The sequence below is a fragment of the Canis lupus genome, chromosome 12 (assembly GCF_011100685.1).
Source record: "Canis lupus familiaris isolate Mischka breed German Shepherd chromosome 12, alternate assembly UU_Cfam_GSD_1.0, whole genome shotgun sequence".
Lineage (NCBI taxonomy): Eukaryota > Metazoa > Chordata > Mammalia > Carnivora > Canidae > Canis > Canis lupus.
The window spans coordinates 24,195,277-24,212,690 of NC_049233.1; the positions used below are offsets into that span (position 1 = coordinate 24,195,277).

Sequence of the window (17,414 nt, forward strand, 5' to 3'; positions counted from 1 at the left end):
GGGAAAGTAGTTGAGATAAGAAAAGGGATTGGATGAGGGAGATAGAAGGGTTCCATATGCAATTTACACAATGTGCCAATTATCATGTTTTATGCTTAAAAGAATGATCTCCTTTAAATCCTCACACTAACTTATCATTGCCACCATTTTAGAGATGAGAGCCTAAGAAGGTTAAGGTTACCCAAGGAACAGACTGTAAAGCCCGGACACAACCTGCTGTTGTCTCCTATCTTTGGCTCATATGCCACAGATGAATAATTTTGAAGGAGACATTCTTCTTTCAAAGATAATTTGCTCTAACTTAGCAAAATCTATCATTTATAAAATGAAGAGAAAAAGTCGGTACAGTCAAATCTGTTCTGGGACTAAACCTCTCAATTGCCTCACTGCCCAGAGCAGCAGAACTATGAAGAACAGTTCTCTCTGGAGACAAAACTGTGCTAGAGAGAACAGGGTAAAATAATTATGTAAAATTAAAATAAATAAGGCAAAATTTGTCAAGAATTCTTTCAGAAGATGGGAACACATTCCCTAGCTTGGGTCAGCACACACAGGCAGCTGAGCCAAAGACAGAGTCTCCAGACTGTAGGTCGCACGGGGCCATCCCAATGTCTAACTCTGGCTGCAAGAGAACACCCTGAGTATACGAGACAGCCATTCTTCCGCCTTTCACCCCTTTTAACCTCTTCCCTCATCTCTTCTTCTCTCTTTTCTCCTAGAATTCCCCTTCATCCCCATGGTTTAAGGATTGTGACTACAGTTAAAACTGATGAAACAAAGAGAGTACACATAGAATTATCCAATTATCTAAATGATTTCATTCTCAATTTTTTCTCTCCTTATCCATTTTCATTTTATTGACTCATGCCAGTAGTCATCCTTTCCTATGATCCCATTTTATTTAAAACTCTTCAAATAACATACCTCTCATTCATTGAAAAGGAATATGGTGAGGGCAAAAAAAAGATACGGGACCTGCCTCTCTCCTTTCCCTATTTCTTCACTGAAGATGTCCAAAATTTCAAGTTAAAATATAAGAAAATCAACACAGAAAATATATTTCTTTCTAATATTAAAATTTTTTACTTAAAATTCACACTCATTTTGTATTTCCCACTAATTGGGTTACAACCAAATGGCCACCAAGAGCAAAAGAGTCCAGCATTTTTTCTTAGTGAAACAAAAGAGACTGACTACATAGTGCAACATTCCTTTTACTGTTGCTTGAGTGAAACATGGAAAAGATTGCATGAAGGCTGCCCTTTCTCTGGTTAACTAATAACAACACAAACCTTAACAGCCTGGTGCCTCTAAATGTTTTAGCATATTTATTTTTCTTCACTGGATGTTAAAGCTATAACTTCTAGACGTAAAAGAATGAAAGACTAAAAAATTATGTTCTCACATATTTGAGTTTTATGCCAGAAATTTCAGGGCACAATTCTTAAGATTATAAGGAAAGACTACTTTAAGCTGATACTAGAGCAAAACAGAACAAGAATGTAAACAACTGACAGTGGGAGTTAGCCAAGACTGTACTGTCTAGCCTTCCCCCACTCCCTAAAATGACTCCTCATTTAATATGAGTTAACTTTGGGGCACCTGGGTGGCTGAGTTAGTTAAGTAGCTGCTTTTGGGTCAGGTCATGATCTCAGGGTCCTGGGATCATTGAGCCCCACATTAGGCTTCCCTCCTCAGTGGGGAATCTGCTTCTCCCTCTGCCCCTCTGGCTCATGCTCGCTCTCTTGCTCTCTCTCTCTCTCTCTCTCTCAAAAAATAAATAAAATATTTTTTTAAAAAAGAGTTACCTTTAAATTCTGACCCTATAACATACTTCAATAAACAAATAGACCAATTCAGTTACAACCCTAAACAGTTGGACTGGTATCTATCTAAGAGTTGCTGTGCATAAAATAACATTTTCCCAATTCTTACTGTGTTGCAGAAGCCTTAAATCTTGAGATTTGTTATTTTATCAAAAAAAGAGAGCAGCCCGGGTGGCTCAGCGGTTTAGCGCTGTCATCAGCCCAGGGCGTGATCTTGGAGACCCGGGATCAAGTTCCATGTCAGGCTCCCTGTGTGGAGCCTGCTTCTCCCTCTGCCTGTGTCTCTGCCTCTCTCTCTCTCTCTGGGTCTCTCATGAATACATAAATAAAATCTTTAAAAAAAAAAAAAAAAAGAGGTCACACATCCCAGGTAAATCAGGCTTTGAACCCCTGCTGTCTGACTCTGAAAGCCTTATGTTATAATCACTAAATTAAACCACATTGGGTAGCTGCAAGAAGAATTAAATGATTTGATGTATGCAATGTATATTACACACAGTGAGAATACTCTTGCATGGCACTGTGATGGGCCTTAGAAATAAATAATATAGCCTTTGTCCTCAAGCAACTCAAACAGTGTTTTGATATTTTTAGCAAAAGAAGTCTCCTTCTATTCAACCATTTAATTTATGAACTACTCATAAGATGAGTGGCCCAGTCCAACATGCCTGCCACACAGTGGGTCCCCAATAAATAGCAAGTGCTATGATTCTTATGGGGGTCATCTGCGTTTCTACTTCTCTCTGGTGTCTACTCCAGCAGTTGTAATTTGATTACCAACCTGGAACCATAGCAGTTATGCTCCAGAAGATGTGGAGCAACCCTCTGTGCCCACCAACATGCCCACCTCCAGAGAGCCACAGCTACAAAGATCGCTAGGGTTATCAGGCACGAAAGGAGAATGTCTTCATCAAAAACTCTGCTTCCCTTGGATTCACCTCAGAAATGGGAAACTCCTGTCAGAGCCTTCAGTTCCAAAGCTCCATACCACAACCTTCACATCAGCCCATCTCTGCCCTATCCTATTAAGGAAGAGTCCCACTCACACTATGTGCATGAGGAGACAAAAGCGGAAGGAAGGAAGAAGGGTAGTCAAACAGCTGATATCATTCATTAGTATTCACAATATATTTCCTCACAAAATCATCATAAAGCAGAGTGTCTCAACCTTTCATCTCTTGCCAACACACCAAAGGATTCAGCTCCCAGCAGTAACAGAAGCTTCCTACAGAAATGATTCTCAATTGGAGACTGGGTGACATGGCCTGCCTGGAGGATATATCGAAATTTGGGAAACAGGTAGTGAGAGAGAGATGACTAACATATCCCTCAGGTAACTTTGATATGCCCCTTGAAATAACAATCACTTTTATAGAATCTGCCTATTAGATGCTATTACATTATTGTACTACTTTGCCACATGATGGTTTAGATAGGATTTATGAGTAGCTTAAGAATATAACCAAATAACCACATTTAAAATAATTTTTGTGAGAAAATTCTTTTTTTAAGTCCCAAACAACAGACTTAAAACCTTACCTGTTTCCAACTTTCGTACTGTCTATAAGAGGGGAGGAAGGGTGACTAATAGTTCATTGTGAAGTCATACAGGTGCTTTAGCTGAGATTTATAGAAGGGCTTCGGTGAGATCCAATAGCTTCATGAAATTATATGCAAATTTTATGTGCAAATTTTGTGTAATTTTCTAGAGAGCTTATATCAGATCCTCAAAGTATTCCATAGCACACAAATATTAATTTGAGAACCACAACTATTTACTACACAGAGAAATGTAGACAGAAGCACCAATATCTGGATCATAACAAATACAAGAAGTTCAAGAACTCCAGACTTCTGTCTCTACAATCCATCTTTATTTTCATGTAACTCCCTGCCACCCACATATACCTGATGCCAGAACCTGGTTTGAATCTTGAGAGAGAAAAAATCTTAGTGAGAATTGAAGTTTTTCCATGCCCTAGAATGTAAATATTTATGTACTTCTTAAATTGCTGAGATTTTTTTTAAGAGTCCAATAATAACAGGTTTTACTAATGTCACAGAATAAACTATAATCACTGGGTACTTCTCACCTTCATCATTACCTACAGGCCACACACCAGATAATTACAGATAACTAAAATGCATGTGAAATGCTCTAGAATTTAAACTTTCAATTTGATATTAAAAAGCTATGTTTCAGAGCTATACCATCAATTACTGCACAATAAATTAAAGCACATTAAACAAGTCCAAGATGTGAAAATAATATTAACTGACCTTCATGAGATGCTGATTTATCCATTTTGTAAACGTTTTCTTTTGAACTTTGTCCCGTTCATCTGGAAGGGGAAAAAAAGATATAAAATTAAGTTGGTAAAATCTATGAAGGGGAGACTTTAACTGTGATTATACATATAAATAAAAATAAGGTATTCAAAAAATATCGTTTAGTACATTTGAATTTTCTTGTTAAATTTTGGCAACTTGCGGCTATCTGTAAAGAAGTTAGAGGGCCATCTGTCAAACTTGTCTCTTCCCAGTGTTTTATTTGCCAACATTACTTGATTAAACCAACCCCTCTGTGAATTCTGTTGTATAAACTCAGTCACAAATACCATTACAAGGAAGTAGTCTGACGAAACACTTCACTAGCTTCAAGTAATTTGCACTAAATTTCCCAAATCACTTGACCACATATTACAACCTATCTGGTCTTCCAACTAAAAGAGGGACATTAGGTAGCATCATTCTCATCTTACAGAAGAAGAAACCAAGGCTTAGGTTAAAACATTTGTCCACCACTATTCAGCAAAACATTGAGAACTGTGATAAAAGGCAGGAGTTACATTCAAGTCCTTTGGCTGAAGTAAATTATGGTTTAATGACTAACCATGCTGCTTCTTTTCTAGACTCCTGGTTTTGAATTGTTTGGTAAAAGGAAACATCCCAGCTAGATCCTCACTAGAGAGAGTGATACTGCCCTGGTTACCACAGATATGGTACACAGAAAAGTGAAGGAAGGCTTCTTATGATTTAAGGAGAAAGAGTACTAGAATGTTGTTGTTGAAAAGAAAATCATAACCTTCCAACATCTAGAAATGACATTCAAAACTATACTACCTTCTTCCTCCCTGGTTCAAGGTAGCAATTCCCTACTTTCTTTTTTCCCTTCTTCCTCCTTTCTGCATCTAGGATAGTGCTTTCTTCTTCCTTGATGGTCTTCTTTCCTTCCCTACCACAGTTTGAAATTCTCCAATCTTGTAGGCTATGTCTCACTCTCTTCCTCCTCATTCTTCATCCATGAGTGCTCTTAAACTATTTTAATGGAAATGAAGACCCTTTGAAAATGTATGTTCTACTTATTAAAAGTATTTCTGGACATTATTAAGGGCATTGGAGTCAAATAGCTGCATAGCAATATCCTGAACTCCTCTTCTACAGATACACCAAATCTACAGCCACATGTGGATGAATTCCCTTTGATGAAGGCCTGAAAAGTGACTAAACATCTTCCCAACAACAAAGACAAAAAAAAAAAAAACATACTGAGACAGGTAGAAGAGGCAGAGACATGGTCTCACCACAAACCCTACCCCCAGTGCAGTGACTCCCAGTTGGCAGAGATCTCACAAATGCAGACCATCTCCTGGAGGACCAAGAGATTTATGCTTCACATCAGGAAGCAGAAGACTTGGACCTGCACCAGAGTGATCGGGCCCCAAAATATCTTTGAAAACTTTGAAAACAACAGGGCTTACATTCAAGAGACCCAAAAGGCTCTGTGGGAAACAGAAAATATCCACTCTTAAAGGGCTCACACAGATTCACTCACCCAGGAGCCAGCACAAAAGCAGCAGCTTAAAAAGCATCTAGACCACATGAGAAGGCGATTCATTTGTTAATATTAAAGCTTCTACTGGAGCTTCAAGGGCATACTGGGAATTTCTCTGAGCATGAAGGTACTAATAAGTGCCATTTTTGCACTCTCTCACCACTTTGCTAGAACACATCATTTTTGTGCTCCCCCTATCTTGCTCATCCCACTGGGTTTGTCCCACCCCCACACAACCTCTCTCTACTACCTACCACTGCCCCCTGCTCCCACAGTCCCACTTCAGCCTGCAGGTAGCCTTGTACAGCCCTGGGTTGCCCCCAGAGAATCACTGAACTTGGTGGGCTTGCCCCAGCCCTAGGCTCCACTTGGGTTCTAATGAAGCCATTGGGCACATGTGGTCAACACAGGAGTGTTGTTAAGCTCTTGTTGTTAAGAGTTGTTGTTAAGCTCTCATCTCTGGTGGTCAGGGTGGATTGTGTTGCTGGGCTCCATGAAACTAAAACAATAGAAAAGATAGTTCTTGGCAAGCTACCGGACTCAGGTCAAACATTAGACTGAAATATACCCCAGCGTTCCTGTGGAAAAGGCCTATTTATTTGTCTTGGAGCATTAGCCAGAGGGGCAGTCTGTAGGTTTACCATGCATCTAGAAACCATGGAGGGGCTCTCAGAAAACACAGGGCAGCAAGCCACCTTTGTACTCTCCCTCAGCCTCTCTACAGCTTGTAGGTACTTCCCAGGAAGAGCCTATACATTCATCTGGAGCCCAGATTTTTACAAGTGTTACCAAGAGGATATCTCTAAATCACTTGGTCTGCAGGCCCAGGAGAGATTACGACTATGTTCCCACAGGACTATGTAAATCTGCATACTTTACAAGGTGCTGCCTGAGGTCTGGTTTCCAATCAGCCAGAAAATAAATGCTGACTGAGATCCCTCCCTCTGGAACACTGTTAGGGCTTGGCACAGGCTTGGACCTGTCAAGGATAAAGCGGACTGCTTTAACAATCACAAAAGTTTGAGAGAAAACCAAGAGCTAGGGCAAGGTTGAATGATAAGGTCCGTCACCTACCCAAAACCACTCCTTTAAGACAAGGGGAGGTAGGTGATTTGCCCAATACACAGAAATGAACACAGAGAGACAAGCAAAGTGAAGGAACCCAGGAATATGTTCCAAGCAAAAGAACAAGATAAGACCCCAGGAAAAATGCCTTAATGAAATGGAGATCAGTAACTTACCTGATAAAGAGTTCAAGTAATGGTCATTAAGATATTCACAGAACTGGAGAGAAGAATGGATAACTTCAACAAAGATAGAAAATATTAAGAAAGTACTAAACAGAAGTCACAGAGCTGATGAATATATAACTGAACCAAAAAATACATCAGTGATTCAACATCAAATTAGAAGAAGCAGAAGAAGAGATCAGCATCCTGGAAGACAGGGTAGTGGAAATCACCTAAATACAGCAGCAAAAAGAAAATAAGAATTTTAAAAACTGGAGACAGCTTAAGAGACCTATAAAACATCAAGCAGAATAACATTTACATTATAGGAATCCCTGAAGGAGAAGAAAAAAAGTTTTGAAGAAATAATGGCTGAACATTTCCCTAACCTAAGAAAGGAAGAAGACATCCAGGTCCAGGAAGAATAGAAAGTTCCAAATAAGATGAACCCAAAGAGATCCATACCAAAAGACACTGTAATTAAAATGTCAACAGTTAAAGAAAAAAGAGAGAATCTTAAAAGTAGCAAGAGGAAAACCACTTGCTACATACAAGAGAAACTGTGTAATATTTTAAGCTGATTTTTTCAGAAGAAACTGCAAAACAGAAGAAAGTGGCATGATACATTTAAAGTACTGAAAGGAAAACTTCCAACCAAGAATACTCTACCTAGCAAGTTTATCATTCAGAATTGAAAGAGAGAGAAAATTTTTCCAGACAAGCAAAAGCTAAAGGTATTCATCACCACTAAACTGGCCTTCTAAGAAATGCTACAGAAATTTCTTCAAACTGTAAAGAAAAGGCACTAATAACAAGAAAACATATGAAAGCAAAAAAAAAATGCAAAAAAAATAAATAAAATAAAATAAAAATGCACTGGGAAAGCAAATATATTTAACCACTTATAAATCTAGTGTAAAAGTTAAAAGACCAAAGTAGTAAAATTAACTATAACTACAATAGTAAGTTAAGGGATAAACAAAATAAAAATATGTATAACATGATATCAAAAACACAAAACGTGCATGTGGAGGCAAAGTAAAAGGTACAGTTTTTAGGATGTGCTCAAACTCAACTTACTATCAACTTAAAATAGACTTATATACAAAGAATAAAACAGATTAACCTCACAGTAACCACAAAGCAAAAAACTTACAGTAGATACACAAAAGATAATGAGAAAGGAAGTGAAACATAACACTAAAAAAATCAAATTACAATGGAAGAAAACAAAAGAAGAAGAAACAGAGAAGAACTACAAAAATAACCAGAAAGCAATTAACAAAATGACATTAAGTACAGACCTATAATAATTGCTTTATTTTTTTTAAGATTTTATTTTTAAGTAATCTCTATTCCCAACATCAGGTTCAAACTCACAACCAAAATATCAAGAGTTGTGTGCTTTACCAACTGAGCTAGCCAGGTGCCCCAATAATTGCTTTAAATGTAAATGGACTAAATTCTTCAATCAAAAGATAAAGATTGACTGAATGGATTTTAAAAACAAGACTTATTTTCTTAAAAAGACATCTATATATTGTAAGACTCACTTCAGATCTAAGGACACACAGACACTGAAAGTGAAAGGACAGAAAACATACTGTATGCAAATGGAAATTAAAAGAAAGCTGCTATAGCTATACTTATATCAGACAAACTAGACTTTAAAACTAAACTTTGTGTAAGAGACAAAGAAGGACATTACATGATGATAAAAAGGTCAACCCAACAAGAGGACTTAATACTTGTAAATACTTATGCACTATAAATATATGAAGTAAATTTTAATAAGATCTAAAGGGAGAAACTGACAGCAATACAATAATAATATGGGATTTTAACAACCCACTTATATCAGTGGATAAATCATCCAGACAAAAAACTAATAAGGAAACATTGGCCTAAATGATATATTGGACCAGATGAACTTGATACATATATACAGAATATTCTATCCAAAAGCAGCAGAATACACATTCTTCTCAAGTACACATGGAATATTCTCCAGAAGAGATCAAATGTTAGACAAAAAAACAAGTCTCGGGATCCCTGGGTGGCGCAGCGGTTTGGCGCCTGCCTTTGGCCCAGGGCGTGATCCTGGAGACCCGGGATCGAATCCCACGTCGGGCTCCCAGTGCATGGAGCCTGCTTCTCCCTCTGCCTATGTCTCTGCCTCTCTCTCTCTCTCTCTCTCTCTGTGACTATCATAAATAAACAAAAATTAAAAAAAAAAAGAGTAGGGGCTCAACATAGCTAAGGCATCCGTTAAACCCTTTAAAAAAAAAAAAACAAGTCTCAACAAACTTAAGAAAATTAAAATCATATCAAGCATCTTCTTTGAGCACAATGGTATGAAACTGAATTACAAGAACAAAAGTGAAAAAAAAAATCACAAATACATGGAAATTAAACAACATGTTACTGAACAACCAATTGGTCAACAAAATAACCAAAGGGGTAATTAAACAATATTCTGGAACAAATGAAAATTGAAATACAACATTCCAAAATCTATGGGATAGAGCAAAAGTAATTCTAAGAAGAAAGTTCACAGCACTATAGCCTACTTCAAGAAATAAGGAAAATTTCAATAAACAATCTAACTTTACACCTAAAGGAACTAGACAATAAGCAAACAAAGCCCAAAGTTAGTAAAAGGAAGGAAATAATAAAGATCAGAATGGAAAATACTTCCTCAACTTATAATGGGGTTATGTCCCAATAACCCTACTGAATGTATATCACTTTCACAGTATAGTAAGTCAAAAAATCTAACTTGAGCCACCATAAGTTAGGGACCATCTGTAAATGAAATAGAGACTAAAAAATAAATAAATAAATAAATAAATAAATAAATAAATAAATAAAAGAGATCAATGAAGCTAATAGCCGGTTCTTTGAAAAGATAAAATTGACAAGCTCTTACTTAGACTCACCAAGAAAAAGAGAACTCAAAAAATAAAGTGGAAATGAAAGAGAAGTTATAACTGATACCAAAAGAAATACAAAGGATCATTAAGAGACTACTATGAACAGATTATACACCAACAAATTAAACCTAGAATGGATAAATTCCCAGAAACTGTACACAATTCTCCAAATCATGAAGAAATAGAAAAACAACAACAAAGGACAAAAAAAAAAAAAAAAAAAAAAAACATACTGAGACAGGTAGAAGAGGCAGAGACATGAAGAAATAGAAAATAGATTACTAGTAAGGAGACTGTATCAGTAATCAAAAAACTCCCAAAGAACAAAAAGTCCAAGAGCACAAAGTTTTTCACTATTGAGTATGATGTTAGCTGTGGGTTTGGTATATATGGCCTTTATTATGCTGAACTATGTTCCCTTTACACCCACTTTACTGAGTTTTATCATAATAGATGCTGAAATTTGTCAAGTGGTTTTTTTTTTTCATCTATTGAGATAACATAATTTTTATCTTTCATTTTGTTAATGTTGTGTATCATTCTGATTGATTTGTGAACACTGAATCATCCAGAATAAATCCCACTTGATTATGATGTATGATCCTTTAAATTTATTGTTGAATTTGGTTTGCTAATATTTTGTTGAAGATTTTTGCATCTACGTTCATCAAGGATATTGGCCTATAATTTTTTTGTGGTGTCCTGGTTTGGTTTTGCTATCAAGGTAATGCTGGTCTTGTAAAATGAGTTTGGAAATGTTCCCTTCTCTACAATTTTTTTTTAAACAATTTGAGGATAGCTATTAAATCTTTGAATGTTTGGTAGAACTCACAGATGGCCAAAAGCACATGTACAGATGTTCAACATCACTAATTATCTGGGAAATGCAAAACAAAACCACAAAGAGATATCCTGCTTAAATGGCTGTTATCAAAAAGTCAAGAAATAACAAGTGCTAGAGGAAACATGAATAAATGGGAACCCTTGTACCCTGCTGGTAGAAATATAAATTGGTATAGCCACTATGGAAAACAGTATGGATGTTCCTCAAAAAATTAAAAATAGAACTACCATAGGGTAGTTGATCCAGCTATTCGACTTCTGGATATTTGTTTAAGGTTTATTATTATTATTATTATTATTATTATTATTATTATTATTCATGAGAGACACAGAGGGACAGGCAGAGACACAGGCAGAGGGAGAAGCAGGCTCCCTCTGGGGAGCCCAATGCAGAACTCAATCCCAGGACACCAAGATCACACCCTGAGCCAAAGGCAGATGTTCAACCACTGAGCCATCCACGCACCCCAACTTCTGGGTTTTTATCCAGAAAAAACAAAAACACTAATTCCCAATGTAAAATCTCTAAGCACAATTCTCCCTAAGAACAATGATATCAAATAATTGTTATCCAAAATTATCATCCAAAAAATGTGTATTAATTCTTCTGTTGGCCTCTTTAGGGTATCATCTATAACTTACTCACTTCTGTGCACGCCACAGAAGATGTCATAGTGCTTTTATGCACTTAACAAATAAAAGCCCTATAGTGTAAACTAATTAAGCTGCAAAAAGGACAATTGAACTCTATAGCAGTATGTACACTACTATCTCTCTTAAAACAATAATGGCATCTTAAATGTCTCTGAATTTTGCCATTCCTAAAGAGTTCAGAATGAACCAAAATTACTAATACATAAGGCAAGAAAAAAGAATAAGAAGCAACCTGCTAGTCCTACTTACTGATAAAATTAGATTCTCTATATCCCTCATTTATTCATTCATTCCAACATCTACCAGGCCATATGATGAATTCATGCCACAGGGGTACTGGGACCACCTGTTGACAGAAAGAGCACTGGCCCTTGTTAAGCCTCCAGCAAAAAGAAAACAGAGGAGGGGAATAAAAAAAAAGACTACTTCTTAGGCAATATCCACAATAACCCCATCCAATTAATGCCATAGGACCCTAAAGTTAAATCATCCAAAAAAAAAAAACATTAAAATGTATTAATTACAAATCTTCATAATTCAAGGATAGACAGCTTTCATACCATGTTACATAATATGAGATTAGGGCACTGCTGTAACTACCCTCCAAAATTTTATTAATTTATTGGATTATCGGGATCCCTGGGTGGCACAGCAGTTTAGCGCCTGCCTTTGGCCCAGGGCACCATCCTGGAGACCCAGGATCGAATCCCATGTCAGGCTCCCGGTGCATGGAGCCTGCTTCTCTCCCTCTGCCTATGTCTCTGCCTCTCTCTCTCTCTCTGTGTGACTATCATAAATAATAAAAATAAATAAATAAATAAATAAATAAATAAATAAATAAATAAATATTAAAAAATTTATTGGATTATCATGTAGTAATAGAAGCTCTAACAAATTTACTCTACCTCATTAAATTTATGTATATGTTATATACAACACACAATTACATACATAATTATGTATGTTATATAAACTCCTCCTCCTGGCACATAGTGATTAATAAAATATATTTCTTACTTTCTAAATTAATAAAAAGTCACCTTCTTTTTATATTCTTAAGGAATATAAAGAAATAGAACATATGTTCAAAAAAATCATTTATTAACTTCTTACCCACAGGTTATATAAAGAATGGTGATCTAGGGGTGTCTGGGTGGCTCATTCAGTTAAGGATCTGCCTTGGGCTCAGGTCATGATCCCAGGGTCCTATGATGGAGCCCCACATCAGCCTCCTTGCTCAGCAGGGAGTCTGCTTCACCCTCCCCTCTGCTCTTGCACTCTTGCTCGCCCTCGCTCTCTCTCTCCCTCTCAAATAAATAAAATATTTAAAAAAAAAAAAAAAAGAATGGTGATCTTATCAAATAATTTGCCTCCCAGAACAGATGATGCACTTAAATAATACAATTCTAAAAAGGTTATTTTGATCACTGAGGTCTGGTTGTGGTGGTTTTTGCTAGAGACTCAAAAGCACTGCTGAAATATAAGATGGGAGCTATTTGGCAGGTAATGCTAAGGTAATACATCCAGGAATTATGTTGCACGGCTTAAGTACATGAGTAAGGTACCAAGAGGAAGGCAAACTAAATAAGACACACAACCATAAATTCTAAATTTTTTAAATTTTTTTAAAAATTTTATTTATGATAGTCACACAGAGAGAGAGAGAGAGAGAGAGAGGCAGAGACACAGGCAGAGGAAGAAGCAGGCTCCATGCACCGGGAGCCCGACGTGGGATTCGATCCCAGGTCTCCAGGATCGCGCCCTGGGCCAAAGGCAGGCGCCAAACCGCTGCGCCACCCAGGGATCCCAAAACCATAAATTCTGATACTGTTTTCTAACAGTAACACCTAAACTTTTTCTTTTAAACCCTGACCAACCTAGTACACTTCCATTCAAGTACACCAAGGTAGGTTCTCTAACACCAGAAGCCTCCCACCGTGCTACAATAATGAGCAAAGAGGTAATGTGGACCTTAAGGGCCTCAACTTCCTTCAGAAAACCCACTTACAATCAGGGAATAATTTATGTCTGGGGAGACTGATTTGCCACTTTCCATCAGAATTATTTCAAAAGGGAGTTATTTCAAAAGGGAGTATTCCAGATTACACCCTCTAATTTTCCAGTTACAAGTCTCACAATGGTTCTTTATTTCATTTTAGTAAGGAATGCCCAAAAGCGAAATTTATATTTAGAGCAATGTTGCTATGACAACAAAAAGGGAAAACCATTCCTGAGATTTTAACCAATTTTTCCTGGTTTTACAGACTATGCAATTTTTTTTTCAATTATTTTTCTGAATGAAGCTCTAGAACATTCCTCTATTGGAAAATTATTTCAGAGGCACCTGGTTGAGCATCTGCCTTTGGCTCAGGTTGTGATCCCAGGGTCCTGGGATCAAGTCCCACCTCAGACTCCTTGCAGGGAAACTGCTTCTCCCTCTTCCTATGTTTCTGCCTCTCTCTCTCTCATGGATAAATAAATAAAATCTTTAAAAACAATTATTACATTTATAGAGTAACGTAAAAATATACATCTATAATCACCTTATAAAGTACAATCTGGCTGAAAATATGTAATGACAGAATAAAAAGAATAATAGAATTTGGAAAAAACAAATGTACAAAAAGAGCACTAATTATTACTACAACCTATGCTGACTGGTTTTCAATAAAATCCAATCAAAATTAAATCTACTTAGTATCACACATAAAAGAAATATGAGGATTATTTAAACACATATCCTATGTACAACAAGAGGGTGAAAGTTCTCCTCAGGTAAGCTCAGAAGTTATTATGTGAGCCTGGCCAGATTTCTGAAGGGTGCCCCACAGTCTGCTGAACTCCTGCCACACAAACCAACACAGGTAAGGCAACTTTCCTTTCTCAGTTCTGAAACATGAAAGTAATATTACAGGTGAAATTACTAACCCATACAGCACATCAGCCCCACCAGCTTTGCGTTCCAGTCTTGATCATTCCTCATGAGCTGCCTCATCATTCTGCGAGAAATCTGTCCAACAGTTCCCTAAACTTTCCGTACAAACTCTGATGTGTCAGAGTCCTGTTAACTTTCTGTGTAGAAAGGAAAACACTGACTAGACACACCCACTTGCAAGCAGAAAACTAGTCAACTCCCCCTTTTAAACAAACATGAGCAAAGCTAACCTCCTGCACTATTTTGTATGGGATACATACAAATATTACTATACAAACAAACAAAAAAAAAACCTAAACTGTTTCTCCTTTTATTTTTAAGCTGTTCATAGGAAGTCCCTTTTTGATTTCCTAACTTTTTTTGCAACAAGGCAAACAGGACGTTACATTTCACTGCTGAACTAGCTCATCACATTCTCTAACACCCCAAGCAGAGCTCCCCTGGAATAAAACACAACACCCAGCCTAACATGTCAAACCCATCCCCGATATGCAAGCTATGAAGCTGATTTAGAAAGCTCAACTTTATATGCTAGACACATATCCTTCAGGGGGAATTTCATCATCAAGTATTTATGTGCACTTCATGAATATTTTCACTTCAATCACAATTCTTTGAGCTGGATAGTATCTCTTCATTTTAAAGATATAAAAAACAAGACTTGGGGATATTAAGAAACCAGCCTAAGATTCCACAGCCCAAGCCAAATCTTTACTCTGATTCCAAAACCCAAATTTTCTATGTCATCAAACAAGAGAACCCCTATTCTAATGATGCAGGAAAAACAAGGGGTCTCCAATTTGCGAGATCTTTGCTCCTGAGCATGAATGAAAAAAATGCCAAGAAATGAGAACCCCTGGGGTGCCTGATGGTCCTGAGTTCAAGCCTCACATTGGGTGTAGAAATTGCTAAAACAAATAAATAAATAAGATTTAAAAAGGAAGATAAAGAAGGAAGGAAGAGAGGGAGGGAGAGAAGGAGGCAGGGAAGAAAGGGAAGCCCTGTTCTAAAGAAGCAACAGACCAAGCACCTTCAGTATTCCTGTTTTTCCTGAAACATGAGACAAACATATCTGCCAAAATAGAAACTGTACGAACTCTAACTTCAAAATGACAACAACAAAAATATCACTAGTCATTTTCAGCTACAGGGAACCAACAAATTCAACCACGCCAAGGGAAAAGACCCTGCTAGATTAATAGTTGCCAATATGCTTTGAAATAACCACGTATGATCTTTAAATCTATTCTAAATATACTATAAGAGAAAAAATATATATATATATATCTCAACTTCTGCAGAGAAGTTTAAAGTATCTTCTCAGTAAGAATCTTTTGCTTCCTTTCTGTCCCTTTCTAATTGTCTTTGCTTTATTAGCGCCCCTGCCTCCACCACAAAATAGCCTGAGCTTAACCCCTTTCACTGAAAGAATGATTGTAATAGTAGTAAACACGTGAGAGTGCTTACTATTTGCCAGGGATTGTTCTCAGCAACATACATAAAACAAACATACACTGCATATTATCCTCACAGCAGTCTTGTGAGATTATGCCCATTTATAAAAGAAGACACAGGATCCCTGGGTGGCTCAGTGGTTTAGCGCCTGCCTTTGGCCCGGGGTGCGATCCTGGAGTCCCGGGATCAAGTCCCGTGTCAGGCTTCCAGCATGGAGCCTGCTTCTCCCTCTGCCTGTGTCTCTGCCTCTCTCTCTCTCTCCATGTCTATCATGAATGAATGAATGAATAAATAAATAAATAAATAAATAAATTTTAAAAAATAAAAAATAAAAAAAATAAAAGAAGACACAGAGGCACTTAAAGGTCAAACAATTTGCCCAGGATTATACAGCTACCAAGGCGTGGTAGGGGGGTGTAAGGAGAGGATGCAGTTTGTAAAAGCTTATTCAATATTACAAATTTCATACTTGGAAAGCAAAATGCTAACTTATTAATAAGTTAACAACAAAAAGTAAAAAGTGAGGTTTGAACAAATCTTCAGTGATGAGGATACACAAAAGATGGAATTCATCTTCTGTAGAGAACACAGGAAGGCTAATTGCAATGCTTTACCAAGAGGTCACATCAGAATTTAGGGCAAGGATGAGATTTGTTTTATTAGGTTCAGATGTACATTTCAAAAAATTGGACAATACTTTGCAATAGGCTCCACCTTTAAAAAAGAGAAAGAAAGAAAAGATGAAGTGTTGGAGTTGTGTGAAAAAAAGATAGGGGTGGAAGAGAATGAGGGGATGGAATTCCCCAACTGCCCAAAAATAACTCTGTAGTATAATACAGTAAAAACAGCAAGGGAGGGATCCCTGGGTGGCGCAGTGGTTTAGCGCCTGCCTTTGGACCAGGACGCAATCCTGGAGACCCAGGATCGAATCCCACGTCAGGCTCCCGGCATGGAGCCTGCTTCTCCCTCTGCCTATGTCTCTGCCTCTCTCTCTCTCTCTCTCTGTGTGACTATCATAAATAAATTAAAAAAAAAAAAAACAGCAAGGGAAAAGCTCTATGACTTCTATCATTATAAAAGGAAAAAATAGTTAGGGATTAGTGAAAAGACCAGTTCCGGAAACTGATGACAATGTACAGTTGATGACCAGGGAGCTGGGTAAGAATGGATCAGACCTGATGCATATCACCACTCTTCCCTGGCCAGTCCCACCTCTGGCCACCTAGGAACTGGTAGCTGCGACCCAATCACCACCTAGGGGCTCTCTGCCCTTCATCCTAGTAACAACCCCCTTGCCCACCTGATATGACTCTCATCTACAGTGGCCCTAGCCAACATTATCTGTGACTGGAGGTTGTAGGTGAAATGGTAAGAGGGAGTTGCTGCTCCCATTTTATTTGAAAAATCCTACCAAATATTCCCATAGAAATATCATTAAGGTTTATTTCTATAATCATAAAGCTACAGCTAATCCAACTTTCCGCCACTGATCCATGTGATGCAACTCTGTGGGACTACAGACCTAGAGGAAGATACTTAGCATCTCTGAGCCTTCGCCACAGCATCTACCCCATACCCTAAAAGCAGGATTCTTATTATTAGGTAAGTTCCACCAAAATCATCAATAAATTATTCATCACAAAAAAAAAAAAAAAAAACACGTACAACACAGTTTAGGATGCCATGGGTGAAAGTATACCAATG

At 37.4% G+C, this 17,414-nt stretch overlaps 1 protein-coding gene across 23 annotated transcripts in view; it reads right to left on the reverse strand.

Moving 5' to 3' along the window:
• The window catches only part of DST (dystonin), a 480,589-nt gene that overhangs the window by 252,185 nt on the left and 210,990 nt on the right, over window positions 1-17,414 (reverse strand). For all 23 annotated transcript variants that reach the window (XM_038554403.1, XM_038554389.1, XM_038554383.1 and 20 more), the window contains one exon: window positions 4,107-4,168. In XM_038554403.1, the coding sequence (XP_038410331.1) occupies window positions 4,107-4,168 (62 nt within the window). The remainder of the gene's footprint in view (window positions 1-4,106; window positions 4,169-17,414) is intronic.